The sequence below is a fragment of the Argopecten irradians genome, chromosome 1 (genome assembly GCF_041381155.1).
Source record: "Argopecten irradians isolate NY chromosome 1, Ai_NY, whole genome shotgun sequence".
Classification (NCBI taxonomy): domain Eukaryota; kingdom Metazoa; phylum Mollusca; class Bivalvia; order Pectinida; family Pectinidae; genus Argopecten; species Argopecten irradians.
Window position 1 is genome coordinate 63,669,507 of NC_091134.1, and position 26,585 is coordinate 63,696,091.

The 26,585-nt window shown below is 36.3% G+C and overlaps 1 protein-coding gene across 4 annotated transcripts in view; it reads right to left on the bottom strand.

Moving 5' to 3' along the window:
• Positions 1-26,585, bottom strand: part of LOC138304896 (uncharacterized) — a 141,960-nt gene that overhangs the window by 39,672 nt on the left and 75,703 nt on the right. For all 4 annotated transcript variants that reach the window (XM_069245276.1, XM_069245297.1, XM_069245266.1 and 1 more), the window contains exons 16-18: positions 20,388-20,507; positions 19,874-20,030; positions 19,444-19,651 (exon numbers count right to left, since the gene is read on the bottom strand). In XM_069245276.1, coding sequence (XP_069101377.1) covers positions 19,444-19,651; positions 19,874-20,030; positions 20,388-20,507 — 485 coding nt within the window. The remainder of the gene's footprint in view (positions 1-19,443; positions 19,652-19,873; positions 20,031-20,387; positions 20,508-26,585) is intronic.

Sequence of the window (26,585 nt, forward strand, 5' to 3'; positions counted from 1 at the left end):
GGAAATTACATGATATTGGATCTATGTGACCAATTTCGTCTATTTAACTCATGTGACACTGAAAGAATGCCAATGTAATGCCTTCCTACAAACATCCTTCATCTGAGCATGCTATAAGTCTGATAGAAGTCTATTTGTTTTTGACAAAAAGTCAGATTAATTTTTTATCCTAGCCATTTCAAATATAATTTTTTATCCTATTTGACTCCTGCAGCATTGAATCAAGGTCAAGGTCATTTATTTAAGCTAACCTGGTAGCCCTTTGATAAGTTTTCCAAGCTATTGCTCCATGACAAATGATGCAATGTGAAATTTACTGGACTGTCTTTAATGCATTTGCCCATCCAGCAAACTGTCCTCACCTAGAATGATGACTTAACAAGTAGCAACAGCTAACAGTTCATGCTAAGCCTTATTGTTACAGGGGAAAATTGGGGTTTCCATTCCTTTAATCTACCTGTTGCTTGCTTTCATATGTACTTGCTAATTCTTAAATATAACTTGCAATCAAACATATTACAACTGAAAAAAAAAGATTGAATAGACAAAACCAAGATAGATTAGACTAAACATCCTTTAACAGAACATCATCTGACAGTACAAATGTTTGGTAGGCTCCTTCTACTCATTAAACCATACACACAGATTCCAATGTTTGGTTTACACACTGACAGCTGAGAAGTCAGTGGAAACAGCTGATATTTTGACAAATATGATGTTTTAATTAAGCAATAAAATTGGGCCACCAAATCAACACTTGTTACTTTAATAATTTCAAGCACTGTTCTAATTTGTAATTAACAAACAAACACAAAGAGTATAATATGTCCCCTGGGAGGCTGCATGGTGCTGCCCAGCAGGACCAAGACTAGGGCAATACTTAATTGGAGATAATGATTGATCAAATATAGAGGGGAGCAGATGAGGGGGAGAGGAAGTCAGCCCTCTTGGGTATAGGTCTATGGGAGGAGGCATGGTGCTGCCCAGCAGGGACCGGACTGGGGGTGAAGCTAATGGGAGGATTAGAGACATGATTGATAACGGGGAGGGGGAGATAGTCCAGGGGAAGGGGAGGTAACCCTTCTAGGGGTCAGTTACAGGAACATGGACAGTGGGCTCAGGACTACAGGCTGATGTCTTGTAGTCAAGCATGTCCAGCTGATAAAGCCTGACCATTCCAGACTGTCCAAATCAGTGAGTAATTATTTGGGTCTGATAAGGAAGAATTAACTATGCCTATCAAGTGCCTATGCTTCATTTTAATGACATCGAATGTTCATAGACTGATTTACTTGAAAGATGTTTTCATCATATTAATTCTCTGACCTCAGGTCATGCAGGCCTTTTGACATTATTCTGACTGACCTGTTGAGGTAGACGTTTGAACCCTCTCTACATCTCTGATGCAACAGTAACCTGGACAAACCATGAGAGCAGGCGTTGATACCTATGTCATATACACCTGTATGCCAATTTCACAATGAGTACATGTTTGCTTCCTTGTTCACAGAAACTGGGTAAAATCATATAAATTCCAAGAAATATAACTAAAGGTTTCTGTAATTATATTAGGCATGGAGAGATCCCATGTTGTTATATACTTCATTAAAAACATTTTGATAAGATATCAAAATAAAATCAAGGACAAAGGTCCTACAGATATCACAATGGAAGCCTTTTAACAAAAGTAAAAATAGCCAAGAAGGACAGATGATAAAATCATGTCAACATGCTACTGTAACACTAGATTACATGTTTGTATGTAAATAGCTGTAATCTTAGAGCCAAAAATGCAATATCATTTTCTCTCTCTCTCTTGAAATTTTTACATATTTTAAAGAAAAAAAAAAAAAAAAAAAAAAAAGAAGAAAAAAATATCAGCAAAAGAACAAAAGAAATCAGATGATGAATTTTGTTCTATTTCAATAAAGAAGGCTGTAGTTTTCAAATGTTTTTTTTTGCCTTTGTTACTTATAACATGGTACAACTGCAAGGTTTTCATTTGATTTTACTGCACAATCATAGTATTCCATCAAATTTTTCTTTTACATCATCATTTCAATACATAAATATGCATGTGGCTGCTATAGTGGATGACACCTTCCCAGTCCCTGAGGACTCCTATATCTAGAGCCTTGTTGGGACCCTTTATCAAACTGGGGATGTAAAGTCATTAAAAGGACATGATACTTCAGATTTCCTAAAATCTTGACATGGCCAAAATCACTGGTCAACTGTAATTAAGATAGTTAGTGGTCAGTCTGTAAAGGGCTGTCCAGGCCATACTAGATAAACATGTGGTCAACAGGCTGCTATATAATGTCAGGACAACCTGATCACTGACCACATTTCCAACCAACTTCATTCCACATTCAGATAAATTTGCATGATGAATATTTTCAGTGCGAGATCAATCACACGGATGGGACTGCTCTGTAGTGTAGCTTATGTAAACAGGGGGCAATAAAGAGCGATCTGAGAAACAGTTTGTCTGTCTTTCCCACTGTACATCCTGGAATCTCACCAACTTGGATGTATCAATGTTCACACATTGTCCCTAGGACCATCATCAAATTGGCATGCTTGTAAAAACAAACACAAAAGCTCAAAGATCCTTCAAATTCTTTTTGTTCTCTCTCTACATTAATACACCCTGGCCTGCATGGACATGATTCTATGGCTATTACAAGGATATCAAGGACAGGAGGACAAGGGGAGCCGGACAGGCAGTCAGGGTGGCCAGGCATCCCTCTGTCTCAATAGACACAATTCACAACAAATTATATCTCAATTATTTACACAAATGTAGAAACTGATGGCAGCCAAATGTGTTTATGACTATCTGTACTAATAGCCTTTTGATGAGTAAACATTTACAGTTAATCCCCAGTCTAGTCAAATAGTTTACTTTCAGAAGTCAAAACTACCATATAATTTGTGGTTGGAGTGGCCATTACTGTGACACTTGATACCTGTGTCCAGTCTATGTCCAGAGAATCCCCTGTAGTTAACTACATCCTTTATCAGATACTAACTAGCCTCCAGGAAATGGCTTCTTTCTCAAATCACTTCCAAAAAGACACATTTCTAACTTAAAAAGAATTGTATTTCGTCCAATTGTAAAATACTCCCTCCATCTTAAAACCTAACCTTAAAGAGTTAAGCTGACCCCAGCTTCACCAGACATGTTACATAAGGGGCCAAGTAACCTGGTGTTTGCCCTTACAGCTAGCAATGGAGGTAGAAAAGGTCACCCAAGGGGTTACAAGGAACTGACACTTGTCCAACACTGGAGCCCTGTTAGGGCTGTCAACATGTGTGTTCATTAGGAACCCAGATATAGCCCCTAATGTGACAGCACCTGTCCCTAGTCCAGTTATAGCCTCTATGTTAATGAACACAATTATAAAGTGAGAAAAATTGGACAATTCATTATTTATAGGCGTAAAGTTAGTCCAATCCATCTGGTGGGTAGATAGCAGAAGGTTAGTGTCTGTCGCCATGCTAATGGTCATTAGATTAAGGGACCTGATGAGGGTACCAGGTTTTATGCCGGAAATGAAAACATGTCAACCAGTGATTTACAATGATTGTGGACTAATATAGCTATACAGTTATAATGTGTCAAATCAATCTGGTTAATTAACCACACCAAATGTTAGTGTCCGAGAAGACTGGGGCACTGTGTCCAAAATACAGATTGGCTAATAGCATAATAAAACCATTGCGTGTACTAAGTAGCAAACTAGCTTCGATTCTGGGACAGCTATTATTGCATTTCAATTAGAGTTGCAATCTTTGAAAATGAAATTAATAAAGGGAATTTTTGACTGTCATGTGAGCTAGCTATCATTTGACCCAAACTTATAAATTGTCCTAAATTACCTCCTCTTAGTTTAAAACTGAGAATCAGATGAATTTTCAGAAATAAACTTTATTCAGCCAAATTTTATTGATAATGGCTACACTGATGGTTTGTGTACTCACATTGGCTGATCATAAATTCTACCAAAATAAATCTTTGCCTAAACTTGATGGCATTGCCTAAGTTATACCACAAAGGATAAAGAATTATTATAATTTTAGCTAATTAATCAAATCAACATTTTACCACTTGTGAATGAAACAAAACAACATCTTGAATAATTCTTGAGATTGCAAGAATATAGCTAAACCTTCTTCTGAATTCCAATCCGAATAGTTTTTGTCATAAAACATTTTTTTTGTTTATGTAACATCAGACAAAACATTCTTGTCTCTTTGTAACCAACAAATGCACATTCTGGAGCAATTTAAAACTTATTTATCTGCAGAAAACTTTTTATGTCTTTGTCACAGAAATTTTGATTTCACTTGCCTCTTCAAATTTTTTGCACAACACAATATGAATGTGCCTGAAATGATAGGTAAGTTAAGACAGAAGAACCACTATCTGGCCTAAGATCAGCCAAACAATATCTGCAATAACACTGCACATATTGTGCATTGTTTAACGAAGGGTGGGTACGACCTGAGATAGTATATTCCCTCAATGTATAATGTCAAGTAAGGCTCCCCACACCATATACCCAAACACATGCGATGGAGACACAGGACACCCCGTAAGGAGGTAAGTATATTTTTCTTATTGACAATACAAAACAATGACGGAAAATGTCATCCTAGTTCATATGGCATAAGGGCAGTTATATGGTATTGTGCTAAGGTTATGGGAGAGCAGGTTCATTGTGTTGGGTGAAGTGACAAATGTTATACCCTAGGTAAAATAGTCTGGCCCAAGGACCCCTCACGACCCCTCGCGTGACCTCTCGTCAGGGTGGGCTGGTGGGTCCCCCCTCACCCTACCGGGTATAGCTACAAGTATATCTGGTGTACCCATTAGTGGTATCATAGTCGGATGTGTATAGCACATTATGACAGTATGTGACAATGATAGCTGGCTCACACCAGAACAGATCAGCAAATCCATTCACTCATTCATAAAAATGCCCTGGATGACTTGGCTGAGAGACATTTTTGGTCCATTTGTCATCAAGCCTCTAAAAATATATTCTCTGTGTGGGAAACCTACCTCTAGCCTGTACAGAAAAGTGATGAAAATAAACTGACCTGGTATTTCTGGGGTAATTCAATATAACAAAAAAGGTGAAGCATATTGGCTGGGGCTCTCCCCCTTCAAGGTGAATATGTTTGTATACACAGTGTACCTGGTAAACAGTACAACAGGGGAACCTCTAGTCACCTGACTATCTCACTCTGTCCAAAGAGGACAGTCAGAGAGGAGGCTAAAAGGTCACGCAAACCAACAGACAGTAATTAATAAATACGTTCCGTATGAAAAAAACTAAGTCGTTAAAATATGTGTATAAACTGTAGCCTTGAGAGAGTAAGTAACTCTGATGGTATCAGAGCAGACTTCTCGTAAAACTTCCTCAAATGACAAGGTGTAACATGTTTGACAGACCTAATTGTACATTTTCATAGCCTAACAGGTACCTAACTAAACTGACAAAAACAGGTGGAAATTCTTTACCTTTATTCCCTTTCACTATCATTGATGCTTTCAGCTTGTCATCTCCGACTTAGCTGGACACCAGAATGAAGAGCTATAAAGTAGCTACGTAGTCACAATACAAAATTGATTTATACATTCTTCGGAGATATTTGAAGTAATAAAATATCCATAGATATCAACATTCAGAAAATATTGAAATTTTTTAAATTCCCATCTAATGGATAATGTATTGTATATATTAGACATTGAGAGAATTCTGACTTGGACAATGAGTAGGGTAAATGACACCATCAGAGACCATGAACAATGAAATGGTAAATCTTTGCCAAAATGATGATCAACTTGATCAACTTGATCAACTTAGGATCATTTTATTGGTGTCTCAATTTGCCCACACTCCTCATCTTAACATATCCTGCAAGACCTCCCCAAAATGGCAGATAACTGTGATCAAAGGGCAGTTAGCTATATCAATTCCCCAAGTTTATTTACTAAACAAGGAGAGCCTTTATACATGTGTTGCACAAGAAAAGCATTCAATCAAGTGGTCATTAAAAATAAAAGCTGAATGATTTCTGAAATGAGATTTTAATTAATGAAATTACTTAGAATTTATTTGATCTTTTGTAACATGTCATTTAAAAGCAATAAGAAGAAATATTGATGTTACATAGGTGTCAGACTGACCACTGTACAGAAAGACAATGACCACTTGATGATAAGTGACCACTGGTCAGGGAATACATTGTTATCCCCACAGTACCCCAGGCTGCTGATGAAGGGTGTTCTAGACCTTGGAGACTCTCATCTCCATGGGACTGGTTTCTGGTTTAATGACTGGCCTTTTGATAAAACATGGTCTTGCTACATTAATGTAGATACGGTGGATGGAAAATGAGCCATACAGGTGACCGGTCATCCTGCCTTATCTACAAACACATCAATCCTGGTGGTCAGCCAAGACCTGACCCTATGTGGGAGACAAATGAACCTCAAACTCACATCAGTCCTGCTAAGGTCATCAAACTGTCCAGACACTGACCAACTAAATGTCCAGAACAATGGAAGTTGTGTTTTCATGTGATTTGGAAGATTTTGAGTAAATCTTTTTAATAATGCAAAGAAAAAGAAACCCAGAAAGCAGTGATGATTTGTATTTTTCAAGGAAAGTTTTTGTAATAAACAGTACATTGATATGAATTTAGGAATAGGGAAATGGAAAATGGAAGCAAATCCATGTTAAATTCAAATATCACAGCTGAAAATTTTCAACAAAAATGTGAAGTCTTCAAGTAACATTTGACATTAAATAAAGACTATATTTCAGAAAGCAATGTTTGTGAGAACATTGGTATTATTGTGTTAGCATAAAAAACCAGCTGTATATGAATTTTAATGATCAGGTTCATCTCCATATCGCCTTGAATACATATTTCTCCAAACATTTATACAGCTCAGAAATCAAAGACACTGCTGTAGTTTTACAAAGAAAGGAAGCCAAAGTTAAGGTCATTGGTGTAAGTGCAGGTTCTTTGTTTGGAATGGGATGACCGGATTTGTGACCACAACACACAGGAAACTGTTTCATGTGTTTACAAATGAAGATTTATGGGCACTCCATACTGACACTGAAGCCTACCAATTTCAAGGTCTCTAATAAGTTAAAATTTGCACTGACCCAAAATGATTAGTTTTCCTGATTTTTGACCAAGACTGCAAGTCATTATTACAGTCTGGTCCATCAGTGCATAAGGTGGTTCCAATCAGAGATAGCAGGGCAGTCTCACCACCCAGCCCCTTCTGGCTGTAATCAGAAGAAATTCTTCCATATACTAGGAGTTTTACATACATTTCTCATATCAGGGAAAAGGTTTTGATAAAATGTAGCATTGTCTAATAAAGGTCAATTTATGGCCACCTACAAGACACAGCACGATATGAACAGGGGGGGATAAAAATATCAAAGATTGGTCACTTAAAACAGTGGGGATAAAAATATCAAAGATTGGCCACTTAAAACAGTGGAGAAGATTTCTCCAGAAAATGTTATGATAATATTATTACTAATTGGTGAAGATGAGAAATGTAGGTATGAGGAAATGTAGGTATGAGGACTTGCAGCTGAGGAAACAGGGACTGTCCATCTCACCAGGGAGTGGACACTCAATATCCCTTATGACAGCTAGGGCACCTGCTAATTGTGATTAATTACATGCATTAATTTCCCCTAATTACCATAAGGGATTACATCAATTTAATTTTGATAGGATCCAGTCTAACTCCTTACCCCCTTTTGAGATTTTAAAGCAAAGGGGAAATTTTGCTAAAAAGGGCAATATATAATAGTAAAACCTCAATCATGGAAAGAATGAGAATATTGTACAGCAATAACTAATATTGCATCTTGTAAGCCATCAAAGAAAACCAATATGTCCACAGCCAATGTAAATAAGTGTTATTAAATTACAACAATATGCCAATGAGAGAGGTGTGGTCCTGATAAAACAGATTTTTTCAGTGCTATTATTTTTTGCATGCTTACATATAGGGCTCTTTAACCTTTATATTCGTGTAAATAGTATAAAGATTGCTGTCTTAGGCCTGAAAAATATATGGTCGTGTAAATAGCTGTCTTAGGCCTGAAAAATATATGGTCGTGTAAATAGTATAAAGATTGCTGTCTTAGGCCTGAAAAATATATGGTCGTGTAAATAGTATAAAGATTGCTGTCTTAGGCCTGAAAAATATATGGTCGTGTAAATAGCTGTCTTAGGCCTGAAAAAGTATATGGTCGTGTAAATAGTATAAAGATTGCTGTCTTAGGCCTGAAAAATATATGGTCGTGTAAATAGTATAAAGATTGCTGTCTTAGGCCTGAAAAATATATGGTCGTGTAAATAGCTGTCTTAGGCCTGAAAAATATATGGTCGTGTAAATAGTATAAAGATTGCTGTCTTAGGCCTGAAAAAGTATATGGTCGTGTAAATAGCTGTCTTAGGCCTGAAAAAGTATATGGTCGTGTAAATAGCTGTCTTAGGCCTGAAAAAGTATATGGTCGTGTAAATAGCTGTCTTAGGCCTGAAAAAGTATATGGTCGTGTAAATAGCAGCTTAGGCCTGAAAAAGTATATGGTCGTGTAAATAGCTGTCTTAGGCCTGAAAAAGTATATGGTCGTGTAAATAGCTGTCTTAGGCCTGAAAAAGTATATGGTCGTGTAAATAGTATAAGATTGCTGTCTTAGGCCTGAAAAGTATATGGTCTAGGCCTGAAAATAGATGCTGTCTTAGGCCTGAAAAGTATATGGTCGTGTAAATAGCTGTCTTAGGCCTGAAAAGTATATGGTCGTGTAAATAGCGCTTAGGCCTGAAAAAATATATGGTCGTGTAAATAGCTGTCTTAGGCCTGAAAAAGTATATGGTGTGTAAAAGCTGTCTTAGCCTGAAAAATATTGGTGGTAAATAGCTGTCTTAGGCCTGAAAATATGGTCGTGTAAATAGCTGTCTTAGGCCTGAAAAAGTATATGGTCGTGTAAATAGCAGCTTAGGCCTGAAAAAGTATATGGTCGTGTAAATAGCTGTCTTAGGCCTGAAAAAGTATATGGTCGTGTAAATAGCTGTCTTAATATTGCTGTCTTAGGCCTGAAAAGTATATGGTCGTGTAAATAGTATAAAGATTGCTGTCTTAGGCCTGAAAAAGTATATGGTCGTGTAAATAGCTGTCTTAGGCCTGAAAAAGTATATGGTCGTGTAAATAGCAGCTTAGGCCTGAAAAAGTATATGGTCGTGTAAATAGCTGTCTTAGGCCTGAAAAAGTATATGGTCGTGTAAATAGTATAAAGATTGCTGTCTTAGGCCTGAAAAAGTATATGGTCTCGGTAACGGTTCATACCAAGGAATGCATAGGTTTTTCACCTTCAATGGAATTTAACCCTTTATGATATCTACTGGTCTCATACAGTGAGGCAGTCAGGAAGATGGCAAAATTTCTATAAATATATAAATTTATAAAAGAAAATATGTTAATATCATGATCACAATCTTGACCACCCCAAGAAAAACTCACACAAAAACCACTTCAATGACCATGAAAATGAATTTCAACAAAACATTAAATTTCCATAAAATTTTTGACATATAACAACACAGATGAGTTTTCTTTCCATTAAATAGAGCACCATAAAACTTGACAAAACCATTCTGAGGTGAGTAGGCTACTTATGCTAAGTTAAGTATTTATTAGTTTTTACTGTTATATGCTTCGGTACAGATAGCGGGACCCATCCGTTACAGGTACTGTTATACTGGACAAAGGCAAAATTGATCTGACCCACTGATGTGTTTTCAATTTTCGACAGATTCTCTTCAGCACAATGAACAGGAAATGGAAAACATTATATAGCGGGTGGGAAAGCTCTCCTTCACATCAGCCCATGTGTGTTGTGGTCATCGCCTCCCAAAACACACTGACCAGCCCCAATAAAAGACCAGTTGGGACCAAAGGAATGTCAGTTATGTCCCTGACAAGGGGCCGATCCCAGGGCTCCCACAGATTAGTGGCCATCCGAATATTTCTCAATGGAACTTTACTCTGAAATCTCTAACCATTGACTTGTGTGTGAAAAGACAGGTCAAGCTGGCCAGAGGTCAGTGTTTAAGGTTTAATTTTTGATGAGATTATTATACATAAGGAGTTACAGTGTGTGTCAAGTCCCAGGTCATGGTTAAAGGGCACACCTAGGCAGTCTGATACCCATGGTTAGTGACCAGGGTCCCTAATGCAGGTTCCTAGGGTGCTGAACTCCCAGCCAAAGGGGCCAGGGGCCTAGTTTGATACCCATGGTTAACTTGCTGTGTGTTATAATTGACTGTACTCATGGTCACAGGTCTATCTCTGGGGTCTAATACTCCGTACATAATTTCTATCTATTGAACACGACTGCATTGTACTGAGCTGACATGACCTCCCCCACAAGTATGGTATACCTGGTCCCCTCCATTGATGTCTATCTATACCTGTATTGGAATAAAAGGGAACAAATCCTCATTATCATCACTGCATTGAGTTCACATTGCTGACAATTGATAGAATTTTCACTCCAGTATATGTTTTATCTGATGCCATGTAAAAAAAAGTCACATGTTAAATTTGTGTAATTTTTGCTTAGATGATGGAGATTGGAGCCTTTGTCATACTCTAGTTAATGGACATATGTATAACTCAAGTGTATCCCACACTGCACCCACATTTACCTGGAAGCATTAGGGACTTTCTGTATCCCTAATTCTATATATAGATTGAGCCCTACCTTTCTAGCCGCACTATCTACCTGGTAGGATCAGTGCTCTGATGTAACATATTAGAGCTAATAAACCGCCAGTGTGGTGTAATACATGTACAGTTGTAATAACTATATCCTTATCTATAAGATTGTAACAGATAATGTGGTCGGTATAATGATTTTTTTTCTATCTAATGACTATGTCCATGGTGAGCGCTCATCCTAACAAAAAAGGCAGGGATCCAGGGTGTTTATTTGGACGATTACAGTGCTCCTCCAGTGAACTAAGGGCCCTAAGGTACTCAGCCTTAACTGATACCAGCTTTATCCCAGATACTCTGATTATCATCTTAAATCCTGTGTATCATAAAATATCTCCTAATATGACCAACATATTCGGTAATAAGCCCTAATGGGGCCGTCATCTACATATGATATCTACAGTTCCCTATCTATAGCTCAGTGAGCCACACACTGGCCCTGGTCCCTATAGTACAGTACAAGGGAGTCAGTCTTTATGTACCTGTCTATCAATAAAATCTCAAATTTCCCCTCGTTAAGGTTTATTGAATTCACATTACATAGCAAAGAAAAAATGGAGAAGTTTTTACTGGCGAGAGTAAAAAAGATCTTTAATTCATCAGTGATAAAATCTGACTACCAACACGTTTTACTTAACAGGTAGGGATGTCTAACATGGATGGTGAAGTATAATCATTGTAAATAGAATCACGGTAATTTTTCACCTGATGTACTCAAATACGGAGATAAAATTCCACACATACATGCCTATGGGGAGCCGTTAGTGGGCCACACTCTACCACTAATGGCTAGGATTTCCTGTCCTTATTAATCATTCTATCATCCCAGATGGTCATCTCCGGTGGTCAAGACAAAACAAATCTTATATTACTTGTTTATCTATCTTTTTTTAGTGATTTTTTTATGGCTTAAAAAAGGCAAATTTGCATAAAGCCTAAAAAGAGTACATGTATATTGTTTGGTGTAGTACCTTTGAATTGGTATGTATAAAAGTGATGATTCGGCAAAATTGAAGATAATAAAGAAATCTACTCAGAACACTGTCTGGGCAATAGAGCCATGTCAGATTCCACATCCTCATCACCCCTTTTAAGATGACTAGAATGGTGTGAATGGGGATTTTTATTATTGTACAGCTTATAAGAAGACATTGACCAATATTGTTCTCACCAATCAGCCTACTTATGTATGCACACAACATACCTGTGTAAGGGGTAAGTTAAGGCTTGGGGAAATGACCCTGAATTGTTCAATTCTCTGCAGACACCCATCCCATATAATGTCGTTAGGAATAGGCAAATACAAAGGGCAATAACTCTGTAAAATGGTATAAGGAAACCTACTGTATCAGTACAGGACTCACCTAATTGTAGTATCCTGGTAAAATACTTGTCAACACTAAAGGAAACTTCATATAATGGTTTTTGCTCTTAAAGTGTCCTGGCCAAATTTAATCTTTTTTGGATGGAAAATATCTTTTTGGTTTAGATGGGAAGAAAGTTTTGGACGGTAGTTCATTTATGCAATTAAAAGAATTAAGTGGATTATCCTAATCTATCTGATTAGATAACGGACATGCACAGAATGCACATGGCAAATTAATGGCGCAGGAAAGCCTAATTTCCTACGGTACCTGTAGAGTGTTATACCTTGACTGTTTACTGATCTGATTTCAGGTTGATGTTTTAGTCCAAGGTCAGGTACTTGTAGCCTGCTCCTGACAGTTAGCTGGGGGAATCACAATGAACCACTTATTGGAATACTTCATGTCTGTTGAAGCATGGCAATGGGAAAACAGCTTTAAATATTTGTTTAAATACTTGTTAATTCATCTGTTTTTTCTAGCTGTTTTTTGGTACCTGGCTACCGATGTATTTATACACTGATAATTGCCTCATCTGGCCTATGTATTGGCAGTGTCAGGTGGATGTCACTACCTAGGTTATCTCGTTAATGAATCACATATTTTTCTATTTCAATTTTCACTTAATAACACTTACAGTTAGCTTACTATGAGAAAACATTTATATACATCTTTACTGGGGCAAATACAATGAAAGAAGAATTTATTGACATTTTCTACGTTCTTTCTATTTCTTCATCAATATAAATCTACTTGACTAATGGCCTGTTTAGTTACCTGTATTTTACAGATAAAGTACACCTGTTGTTAAAGCCACAAACCAAACTCCACCCATTAATAGGTTTCTGGTAGTAGGAGGAACGTCTCTGCTTAGATATACTGCTAAATAAGCACTTTTATAAGTGCAACAAGTGGTTTAGAATCAGATGATCATTCTGAAGTTATCTCAGTAAATATTATTGGCTAAACTTACATAGAAGTCATCTTATAGGTTTTTATATATAATCAACAACTAGAGTTTTTATACACTATCACGTGTGATTGGTGGGGGAGTACTGGAGGCTGCAGTATATTCAGGGTACACTCAAATTTTTGTGTTATATCTTTTCAAAATAAAACATGTATTTAATTCTTATGATTCAATTTACAAAAATGATAATTTCAAAATTCCAAATTAATTTTAGGATTTTTTTTTTTTTTTTTTTTTAACTTCTTCTATGAAATCATTATGCTGTTATCTCAGCCAATCAGAAGCGACGGTACAAACTATGACACTATTATTTCTTTTATTGGTTGATAAAGTTAATTTTTAAGTCATTGAAACTACTTGTTTTAAGCAAAACTTAATTATAGTGTGATCTCACTGAACCACGCAGACACAAATTTACTGACACCACAGGGCTATTGTATAGAATCAGTTATATACTCTTAGAACGGCTCTATGGCTGCTACCCCCAGGTAATCATTGTGCAGAATCTTGAAGCATTTCGATCAAAATCTGATGTTTTAAATATGAGAAGTTGTATATTGTCAATACTTTAGGGTGTGGGTAGGTAGCTCTGCAAATAACTGTAATCATTTTTGTATTTTTAAAAGCTATAGAATGACATTTGGGTGAATTGTTACGCCAGATATTTCTACTTGGTGCATGGACACGGAGATATTCCATCTGAATTAAACCTATTTACTCTTGCTGTAAATAGAAATCAGACTTAAATTTCTTCAGAGAAGTATGCAACAAAGCACAACATTATGTCATTATTGAGATATGAATGACACAAAGACTGAAACATACCTGTTTTTACAGGGAAAAGTAATGAAAACGCCCTGCCCAATACTTCCTTATGTGAATTAGAGTAAGAGATATAAATGAGGAGAGTAGAGGTGAGATATGTTTGTACAGTAGGTCCCTAACACTGATCTATAGCTATCACAGGAGTCAATCAATGATCTAATCTATCCCAACGAAATGGTGAGAAAACACCGACAACAAACCTCCGACCTCTACAATCTTCCTGATAATGGGCCGTTTTTTTTTTTTTTTTTTTTTTATTAAACCAAGAGCTTTGTCCTTATTTGATAAGATTTATATTGATTTTGCAACATCACCTCAAGGACTAGTATTAGCTCAGGTATGTTTATTAGGACAGTATAATAATTATACTACATCATTCAGCGCAAATCATGTGCATCTAAATATGTCAGAATCTAGGTTAGTGGGCCCAATTTTTATCTGCCAAGGTAATTGGGGAAAACCAGAAATGACTTAAACCAGATCATTAGTTATGTGATGTTATGCACATTTAACCTCTAATTTGTACACATTTTTCAACGTGTTTAAAATTTAAATGTTATGAACTCTATAAGACTTGTTCCAACATTGTCATCAATAAAATACAACAATCGTAACAACTAATATAAATTATTAAAATAAATAAAATAATTTTCACCAGAAAAGATCTCAAAGTGCTCAAAATTATCTGTATTAAGAATTTGGACCAAGCAAGAAAAGCTTGACCTTTCATTGTGACCTTTAAATTACCTATTGAGACAATTGCAGAATTTGTTTTTTGTGAGATAATAATACTCGCATGAATTTTTAAGGACTTTACATTCCATGCATTTGGACGAATAATAAAAAAATAAGAAATAAAAAATAAATGAAAAAACTTGATAAAAAAAATATCTTTATATATTAAATATATTATAATGGTAACACATCTCTGTGGATTGTTTCATGAGTGATATTTTATAATAATATATTTACATATTATATATCATTACATTATATTATTATCATCTATACAAAATCACATAGTGTTTCTAATTTCTTTGTTTCAATCATTGATGAGAGATTTATTCTAATGCAGTTTTATTCCTTATTCCAATGTAAACTTTACCTGTTTAAAATGCGTGCACATGATATAGCTACATGTATATCCCTGCTGAATACCTATGTAAGTGGAGTGCTCTATTTTTGTAGTGTTCCCAGAAAGGGGAGTGTTACCACTATCTGTGTCAGACTCTATATAAACACTACTCCCACTTACAGATACCAGCATTGCACAATAATGCTTTATCAGCTTACTACTCCCAAACACAAATTTATCACCGCAATGAAAAATACATTGCCATTTCCACAAATTAAGTGATAAATGTATCAGACAGGGCCAAGAGACGAAAAGACTCATTTGAATATTGTTAAATTGATTTTAAATTCTTTTCTCCTGGATTGCATGTAAAGTTAATAGGGTAACATGTTGTGTGTATATTATGTAATACACACATCCCCTCTCGTGACGTGTCTGCTCTCTCTAAAATGCTTTCATCTCTCAGAAACACTTACTCATTCATAATTTCAAAGGGAAAATTGTGTAGATCTTCTAAATGTCATGGGAATTCTGCTCGTGTGCACAATTGCTATGACAACACACTATTTATACCTGTAAATATTTATGAACTTTAATTTATCATCTTGCACTGAGGATTTTTGTACGTGAAGTGTAAAGGTGCATTTACTTTCATTTTAAACATATGTACTGCTATCAGCGTAGGAGGCAGACACATGTATGTCAACAGAGTGCAAGGAAAGACAACTCTTATAAAATACTTTGACCATCTCTACTGGTTCCTGCATTTACATTATTAGGTGAAACCTTCGTTCTTTATTTCAGCATACAAAGCAATGTATAAAGTTATATAGACATCATTAAAAATATTCATTCAAAATCTACAGCTAAATTAATATAACAACAATGATATATAACTCATCTTGTTATAAAATAAGTAAATTCAAACTAAAGTGTTTTGAAAAATTGACCCCAGTATGTGCTATGACAAGAGGCCCAGAGGGCCTGTATCACTCACCTTGTTTTTTTTAGTAATTATTACAAAGACTCTTACAATAAGAAAAAATAGCAAAAGTGACCCCACAATTTTTTAAAATTTTGAATCCAAACCATATAATGATGCTATAGATACCATATGAATATACTATCCAACACATAGTTTCAGGGAGAAGTAATTTATATGAAAAAAGTAGCGTAATTGACCTTGTTGTCCCCGCATCTAAGGCCCCGGGGGTCAGCCCCATCATTTATACAATTTTGAATCCCACCCTATAAGGATACTACCAATGCATTATGAGTGCTCTCCCATGCTTAGTCGCAGAGAAGAAGTCGTTTGCATGGAAATAGCCGAATTGACCCCTTTTGGCCCCAGGGGTTCAGTCCCATCATTTGTACATTTTTGAATCTCCACCCTATAAGGATGCTACCATTGCATTATGGGTGCTCTCCCATGCTTAGTGTCAGAGAAGAAGTCATTTATAGGAAAATAGTCAAATTTGACCCTGCCCCTCAGGCTCCTGGGGGGGGGAGGGGTCAGCCTCATCATTTGTACAATTTTGAATCCCCACTCTATAAGGATGCTACCATTACATTATGACTGTTATCCCATGCTTAGATTCAGAGAAGTCTGTTATAGGGAAATAGTCAAATTGACCCCTTTTGCCCCCAGCCCCTTAGGGCTGCGGGGGGTCAACCCCATCATTTGTACAATTTTGAATCCCCACCCTATAATACCATTGCATTATGGGTGCTATCCCATGCTTAGTTGCAGAGAAGAAGTCGTTCATATGGTAAAAGCCAAATTGATCTCTTTTGACCCCGACCCTCTGGCCCCTGAGGGATCAGCCCAATCATTTGTACAATTTTGAATCCCCATCATATGAGGATGCTACCATTGCATTATGAGTGCTCTCCCATGCTTAGTTATAGAGAAGAAGTTGTTTATATGGAAAAAGACGAATTGACCCCTTTTGGCATCGCGCCTATGGCCCCAGGGGTTCAGCCCCATCAATTGTATAATTTTGAATCCCAATAATATGAGGATGCTACCATTGCATTATGAGTGCTCTCCCATGCTTAGTTTCAGAGAAGAAGTTATATATATGGAAATATCCAAATTGACCCCTTGTGACCCTGCCCCTCAGGCTCCTTGGGGGGTGGGGGGGGGGGGGGTGGGAAAGGGTCAGCCTCATCATTTGTATAATTTTGAATCCCCACCCTATAAGAATGCTACCATTACATTATGAGTGTTATCCCATGCTTAGTTTCAGAGAAGAAGTCAGTTATAGGGAAATAGTCAAATTGATCCCTTTTGCCCCAGCCCCTTAGGGCTGTGGAGGGTCAACCTCATCATTTGTACAATTTTGACTCCCTACCCCATAAGGATACTACCATTGCATTATGGGTGCAATACCATGCTTAGTTGCAGAGAAGAAGTCGTTTATATGATAACAGCCAAATTGATCTCTTCTGACCCCGACCCTCTGGCCCCTGAGGGTCAGCCCCATCATTTGTACAATTTTGAATCCATAAGGACACTACCAGTCAAATTTTGTTAAATTCCGACCAGCGGTTATGGAGAAGAAATTGAATGTTGACAGACAGTTGGACGAGAAATGCCACGGCCCGATGCCACGGTATTGCATAAGCTCATCTTGGTCCTTCGGACCAGGTGAGCTAACAACAAAGCAGTTAAATTCCAGACAAACACACAACCTTTAATAGTTTACAAAGAAACAATTGCATTGAGTGGACAACACTCAAAAGAAGTACTTTTGCCTTGCTGAAACACATTTATAAATACTGACTCTGATTCAGAAATAAGTAGGAAGTTTTCCTGAAACTATCTTATGCATCAAGTACCTTTGGCCCTAAAATGCATAAACATTGCATTGAACATATATTTTTATGTTCGTCTTATTTAGAAATCTTACAATAACTCTATACAACCAACTACATGTGTAATAATTCAGGATAGAAGGACGTAAATAGATTTAGAAGGGGCAAAGGATGTAATATTCTTATAGAGAAACTGAAAGGTTAAGGAGCATGACCTTATTACAGACATCGGGAAAGTTGAAAAAAATGTCTGGGCATTCGGACCGGCAAGGACTGTGAGTAACCGGACCAAACAAGATTTTGCTGAACCGAACATTAATGTAACTTTTTAAAGTAAATATAACTTCCTGCTATTAAGTGTTCAGGCAGCTGCTTTCATGATTATCTTGGGCAGTTTGAATTCTACATTAATTTTGCCAGGTTTGGAACTTAAGTAATACTTCAGAGATGCCATTTCTACCGACTACAAGTACTCAATGATTGCTGGACGGTCGGTCCGGACCGGATTTTAAATAGGTGGTCCGCTTCAATTTTTTCTGTCATGTAAGGATGGCCTCCCATGTATGCAGTGTATAGTGTGTATGTAGTGCAAGGTGGGTGTTTTGGGAGACTGGTATATACATAATGTGTCTTCTTATAATGCTATATCACTGGAGAATGCAGCCAATGACACCAAACAACACACACCATTTGGTCACATTATACTGACAACGGGTGAACCCATCGTCCCATTCCCAGTACGCGTAGCATTAAGCAGGGGCAGAAACTACCACTTTAAAAAAAAAGTGAGACGTGTCAAAGGAGGCATTAGGAAGAAGAAAGGTAGTTAGGAAGAAGAGAAAAGATAAGATCCTAAATTTATGATCATGCAATAGGGGCACCTGGTACAATTCTTACGCCCTATCTGCAGGGCCACATGACCTTATCACATAGACAGGGCAAAGAACATGACCTTATCATGGAGAAAGGTAAAAGAACATGACCTTATCATGGAGAAAGGTTAAAGAACATGACCTTATCACATAGACAGGTCACAGAACATGACCTTATCATGGAGAAAGGTCAAAGAACATGACCTTATCACATAGACAGGTCAAAGAACATGACCTTATCACATAGACAGGTCACATAACATGACCTTATCATGGAGATAGGTCAAAGAACATGACTTTATCATGGAGAAACGTCAAAGGACATGACCTTGTCATAGGAAAAAAAAAGGTAGAAAAAGGTAACCTTGTGATTGTTAAAGGGTAAAGAATGGCCTTGTCACAGATAAAAGGCAAAGGACTTGACCTTTCCAAAAAGAACTTTACATTGTCACTGGGAAATGGCAAAGAAGAAAGGAGATTGTCATGGAAAAAGGGCAAAAATGGGATCTTGTAACGTAGATAGGACAAAAAATAAATAAATACAGTTCAGTAAAAGAGTATGACATTTTACAGTGAAGGGGCAATGAAAAGGAATCTTGTCTTGGAGAAATGGGAAAGAATGCTCAAACAGTGATAATGATACAAAGCATGTCTAAAACAGAAGTGTGGATGTGAAATCTACTAACCTGGCATAGAGATGCGTTTGACTGTAATATTGACAGGCTCTCCGCCTTCATTCACTATCTGTTGTCCATCAATGAGGATCTGTGAACCGTCGACAGTGAAGGAGGACGACGGAATCTGTATGGTAGCTTGACTTGTGCCGCCTCCAGAGTTAGCAATGGCCAAGGCTTGTTCTATCATAAACACCTCACACTGCTGCTTTTGGTGCTCCTAAAAGGCAAGAGGACGGCGTCACTATTGACATATCACCATGATACATAAAAACATACTAATAGCCAAGATCTGCTTGGAAGATTCATATTGTAAATAGAAATACCCATTCAACATTTTATAATTCCATGAAAAAGTTTGGCCAATACAAATTAATTTCTTGGTGCCATTTGATTCGGAACAGATTTTACTGTATTAGTGAAAAGGTAAGACAATAAATACCCTTAAGAAGCTTTCGGATTTGAATGCTGATCCACATTTATCACAGACAAGAGTTTTGATGTCAGCGTGTTTCCGTTCAATGTGTTTCCTAATATCAGTAAATGTGTACCCGTAGAAGTCACACACCCCACATTTGTAGTCTCGTTGACCATTATGTCTGCAATATAAACAAATGTTACATTTTAACTTGGATTCAACCATAATCATGGTAGTGAGCACATCATGAAATCAGATTATGAAGTATGTCAGATTAAATCTGACAAGGTAGGATAACATAATGCCTTAGATGTTAAATCATATGTTATATTCATTATCTAGTCACACACAGAAGTTATCACTAAAGGTAGATAAGACTTGATTAACATACATGTCATTAGCTTCATATTGCACTTAGCAACACATGGCCAATACATCAAATTCATAGATTTCATCAATGCTGGTAGAGAAACTTTAGTCAAGTGCCAGGAAATAAAATGATGACTTTTTATTTTGGTGTCATCAAAGGAACATTGACCTTTTGAGGTGTAGTTCTTTGTTCTTCATGTGACGGAAAGCCTTATTACACACTTCACACACGTGTTTAGGTTCCTCATGGATCAGCAGGTGCTTGGAAATGTCAGATCTCTCACAGCCCCTAAAACAATATTAACATACAAATATTGAAATGACAGAGAATTATAAACATCTCTCACAGCCCCTAAAACAATATTAACATTAACAATTAAACATGGATAAGACATATTCAATACACTCGAAACCACTGATATTCAAACTATGTGTAACACACTTTCAAACATGTGCGACATAGATCTTAATATGTATGTGTATAAACATGAATACGTGTACAACAATTACAGCACTTGTATTAGGCAATGCATGACACAAATGTGTCAATTCAAGAACATTTGACTAGGAACTGCCAGTGTGTGACAAAGATGTAAAACGTTATAGACCAAACTAGAGATGAGAGTTCAATATCATTAACTTTATAAACTAAATAATCCTTCATTTAAATGTGTTATTAGTGCAATATCATGGTGCATAAATAATGAATTACAGAAAAGCTGTCTGAAGATTTCACCCATGTTAACTTAAATGTAGGTCAAGGTCAATCATTTGAGACACTAATCCTATAGCATTTGCACATATAAGGTCATGGTCAAAAACTATTGTTTCCCTAGGTAACCTAAAATAGAGTTCTGGTTGTAAAACACAAAGAGATGGACTGATGGTTATAAGTTGACTGCAACAAATAAGACACACATCCTTTGTGACCTGTTATTTTACAATTTAATTGAAAAGCAACCAAACCTCAAGTAAAAGTAAGTTTGCGTGTGACAGAAACAAAGTAAACATCTGAATGTGTACACAATAATATCATGTGATGAAGCAGTTTTATTGATATAATTCGGATGTGGTTACCGGTACATTCGTGTATTACCTTTGTCTTGGACATTTCTATAAATATGACAGACACTGTGACCCTGCGGTCTTTGTCCACAAACCTATGACACCCCGTGAAGGAACATATTAGCCGATTTGACTGTGCTATTATCGCGACGTGACTAAGGAAAGCTACCTACCCGGTCAGTTCTCACCTCCGAGTACCTCTAGTCCTCTACCCCGAATCTTAGTACAGTAGACTGACGGTTTTAAAGTACCTTTGTAATCAACCATAGATATTATATATCCATATTTAAAAATGATATTAACTACCACATTGCGATTAGTAAACCAGGAAATAAAAATAAAATTAGAGATAAATTTTTCAACAAAAGCTCAGATTTGTAAGATTTTGCGATATTTTAGCAATGGATTTTAAGAATGGAGAAGAAATTGATCTGCATGGTGTTCAATTGAAATACCACTGTAACATATCTTTGAAATTAATGTTCATGCCAGCTGACGACGTCTTTTTATGTATGTTATTCAAAATTCATTTTTTTCTTTTTCTTTTCCAGTTTGTAAGCTGACAAATCGGAGTGAAAGAGAATGATGATGAGAGGTCAGCCAATCCCTCTCAAGTCTTACCTACATCGGTGAAAAGCAAAAACACCTTGTACACGCCAAGCAGACCGTTACATTGAACAGTGAACTTAGCTAATCAAGTAGCAATTGCCTACCTCCCGTCTATAAACCCCAGCACGAACCACAATTAGGCTCGGGTGGAATACACTAGATTTTTACAAGGTTTTACAATGATCTGGCGTTAATTGGTCGCACGATGTCATAAAAAATGTTTTTTATCATAGAATACCTCCCCAGGGCACAAACCGATCAAATCGCACAAAACTGCACATTTGTGGACTTTTTCTGAAGATTTTAATCAAACCAGCTCTCCACTCAATTATGTAATAGAGATAGCAGCAGAAGATTTTCTAAGTATTAAACTTTACCTCACAGTGCACTAGATAATAATAGTTCAGTTTATACCATTCAGGAACATTTAATTATTGGTCCAAGCTAAATTTTTCTAGAAGCACAATTGTGAAGTCTTTGCAAAGAGTTTCAAACTAATTTTTAAAAATTCCCATATTTTAACGTTCAAATGGTGTTGGAAACATTTTGAAGTGTAAATGTGCAACTAAATTTTTTTGTATGCATTCTTTTTCTCTCTCAAATGTTATATCTCATTTTTCTAGCATTGTTTTGAGGAAATACTGTATGCAGAACATCAAGTGAAATTGGCAAACAAAATATTTTTAACAGCAGCAGCTAGATAAGTGTTAACGGGTGGCTCCAGAAAAACACAGCATTTATTCCCTTCCGTTTGTCTTAATGGTCAAATAACTGTGTCGACAAAGGAGCACGGAATCCTTAAAAGGGAATCAAAAGGCTTGTCACATCATAAACATAATTAGGATATTACGTTCACCCTTTTTAACACAGAGATGTAAAGGCAAAAAGAAATGAAGAACATCAATATCATAATTCTCGCCCCAAATTGTATCTGGTATGTGAGAATCTCTCGCCCTCCTAACAGGATACTCCTAATTCAACACACATATGTTGTAAAAACAGTCATCTGTACTTATTTCACCTGACTCTCCAAAGCTCAACAGGAACTATCCTCCACAAATACTTTTCTTTATACAAGTGGCTTTCAATCACTCTAAAACTAAGTGGGTTTTTTTGAGAAAATTTCTGTGTAAGAAACTTGAATGGCTGATGCTGAAAATCTCAATGAAGTGCTACTACTTTTTCATTGAACTGCAATTAATCTAAATAAAGTTTTTTCCCCACAAACATTCCAATTTGGCTAAAACATGACTGGATATATTCTGTAGCTTAAATAAAATGGAATTGTTTCACGTGAACCTTTTGTCAATCACTCATATTACATTTTCATCACTAAAAATGTCAATGTAAAATCACATCTACTGAAAGTGGACTAAAATAAATTAGACAGTGTCTTGAATCAAATTCGGAAATTTTATGAATTGGACTTAAAAATGTGATATTTTCTTTATTGGACCATAAGGGCCTTAATAATGTCAATGGTCTTGTTTTTTCCCAAATATCTTATCAACAGCTATGGTCATTTCAGGTCAAGTACCCCTTGTATGTAATTGAGCCAATGTGAAAAAAGATGTTTTAGGAGTACATGTGGTATGGTTGTTCACTTTAAATAGCCACTGGTGTGAGAATCAGAGACTAGAAAATAAGATCTATGTTTTCAAGGATGTGTTTTATAGGGTAAAAAGTTGACCAGCTCTGGAAAGGCTATTACACTGAGTGACCATCCCTAATCTGCCCTACAACCTTCAGATTTAAATCTTCTCAATGAAGCATCCACTTACACCCCTTCATTTTCCCACAACCTGCATGAATGAATGAGTAAGGCCAAAGGTATTAATTTTTAGTTTCTACTCTAAAACATATATATACAACACATAATTAGTCTGTCGAAGAAACATGCTTTCATCATTCTTTTCATTTGTTAAATTTTGAATTCCCTTACTATAAATATAGCAATGATCTGATTAATTTCTTTATAATTTTCAGATTAATAACATATCTCACAATAAAACCATATCTACTGAACCAGCATAATTTACAAGTTTTTTTTATTATGTGGCTTAGTTTCACCAGGACCTCAAGCAACTGACCAAGTATTATGGCTGATTTCACTTCTGGCCTGTATTGCAATTAAGTTAGAGTTTATTGTATTATGGCTGATTTCACTTCTTCTGGCCTGTATTGCAATTAAGTTAGAGTTTATTGTATTATGGCTGATTTCACTTCTTCTGGCCTGTATTGCAATTAATTTAGAGTTTATCTCTGTGGCCTGATTTCACTTCTTCTGGCCTGTATTGCAATTAAGTTAGAGTTTATTGTATTATGGCTGATTTCACTTCTTCTGGCCTGTATTGCAATTAAGTTAGAGTTTATTGTATTATGGCTGATTTCACTTCTTCTGGCCTGTATTGCAATAATTAGAGTTTCTTGTGGCCTGATTTCACTTCTTCTGGCCTGTATTGCAATTAAGTTAGAGTTTATTGTATTATGGCTGATTTCACTTCTTCTGGCCTGTATTGCAATTAAGTTAGAGTTTATTGTATTATGGCTGATTTCACTTCTTCTGGCCTGTATTGCAATTAAGTTAGAGTTTATTGTATTATGGCTGATTTCACTTCTTCTGGCCTGTATTGCAATTAAGTTAGAGTTTATTGTATTATGGCTGATTTCACTTCTTCTGGCCTGTATTGCAATTAAGTTAGAGTTTATTGTATTATGGCTGATTTCACTTCTTCTGGCCTGTATTGCAATTAAGTTAGAGTTTATTGTATTATGGCTGATTTCACTTCTTCTGGCCTGTATTGCAATTAAGTTAGAGTTTATCTCTGTGGCCTGATTTCACTTCTTCTGGCCTGTATTGCAATTAAGTTAGAGTTTATTGTATTATGGCTGATTTCACTTCTTCTGGCCTGTATTGCAATTAAGTTAGAGTTTATTGTATTATGGCTGATTTCACTTCTTCTGGCCTGTATTGCAATTAAGTTAGAGTTTATTGTATTATGGCTGATTTCACTTCTTCTGGCCTGTATTGCAATTAAGTTAGAGTTTATCTCTGTGGCCTGATTTCACTTCTTCTGGCCTGTATTGCAATTAAGTTAGAGTTTATCTCTGTGGCCTGATTTCAACTTTTCTCACCTGCTAATTTTAATGTGGCCAATATCACATCTGGTGACTTCATCTGCAACAAAAATTATTTTAGTGTGGCCTGATTTCACCTTTGCTGGCCAGTACAGTTAACTAAGATTTTTTTAGTATGGCCTTCATCTCCAGGGCCCTACAATATCATTTTTTTCACACTTGTCCAGTGATTTTAAAATCCACTTGTCCAACAGCCAAACCCACTTGTCCAAACTTTAAACACTAACTTCATAATGTCATATTACTATTAAAATAAATAAAGTTTACTCTTAAAAAATGTGTCAAAAGTTGTTTTTATTATTATGATTTGTTCACTGATTATTGCACTTCACTTGTGACTTAAAGCAAGTTACAAAAGTAAGTGATCCTTTCTCGTCAGATATATCAGGTATTTTTCTTTTTTAACAGTATTTCAACCGTATATGTCAATTCAGCACTTACAATAGAACTAGAGTGACCATTACATGCAAACTCAACAGAAATCCGGATTATCGTGATCGGAACACATCTGGCTTCTACCTAACGTACCAGTAACGTACCTCAGAAAATCATTGTAGTTAAATTGATATTTTAGAAGTCATATTTTATTTCTGCAAGACAGGCATTTTTAATCTTTTTTTGTCATTTTTGAGAAACAAGTTTCAGCTAAAAATCACTTGCCCGAGCTGGCAAGTGTATATCATGATGTACTTGTCTGACAGACAAATGTAATTGTGGAGCCCTGACCTCTGCTGGCCAGCACAGTAACTAAGATTATTTTGGTGTGGTCTGATTTCACCTCTGTTGGCGAGCACAATTAACTAAGATTATTTTAGTGTGGTCTGATTTCAACTCTGCTGGCCAGCACAATTAACTAAGATTAATTTTAGTGTGGTCTGATTTCACCTCTGTTGGCAAGCATACAAGATTATTTTATTATTTTAGTGTGGTCTAATTTCACCTCTGCTGGCAAGCATAATTAACTAAGATTATTTTAGTGTGGTCTGATTTCACCTCTGCTGGCCAGCACAATTAACTAAGATTATTGCAGTGTGGCTAGATTTCACTATTGCTGGCCAGGACTGTTAACTAAGATTATTTTAGTGTGGCCTGATTTCACCCTAGTGACATGTAACATTATCTTTGCCTTCCTGCTTACCTGGCCTCCCTATCAAGGTAATAACTGCCCTAACCTGTGTCCAGTCCACTGACCACTAACCTCTGACCTCTGCTGTACCAGCTAGCCACACAGGAAGGGTACTTAGAGCAATTACATTGAACCTAAAAACCATATTGTGTTTCCTCTCAGGCCCTTAAAATACCAGGTATCAGCTAGATTGAATGAGAGGTAGAAACATGTAGGGCCCATTAATCACACCAGGTATACCTATCTATTTCCTTGTTTATATATACTTACACAAGTAAACATAATCAACACACATCTTACAACCTGGTCAGTTCAATATTCAATTAAGTTGATGTAAAGTTACATTAATGGAATATTTTTGTTTACATCATTTTTAAAATTCCATAGAATGAAGTATTGTAGATCTTCAGCATAAAATAATAAGTATTT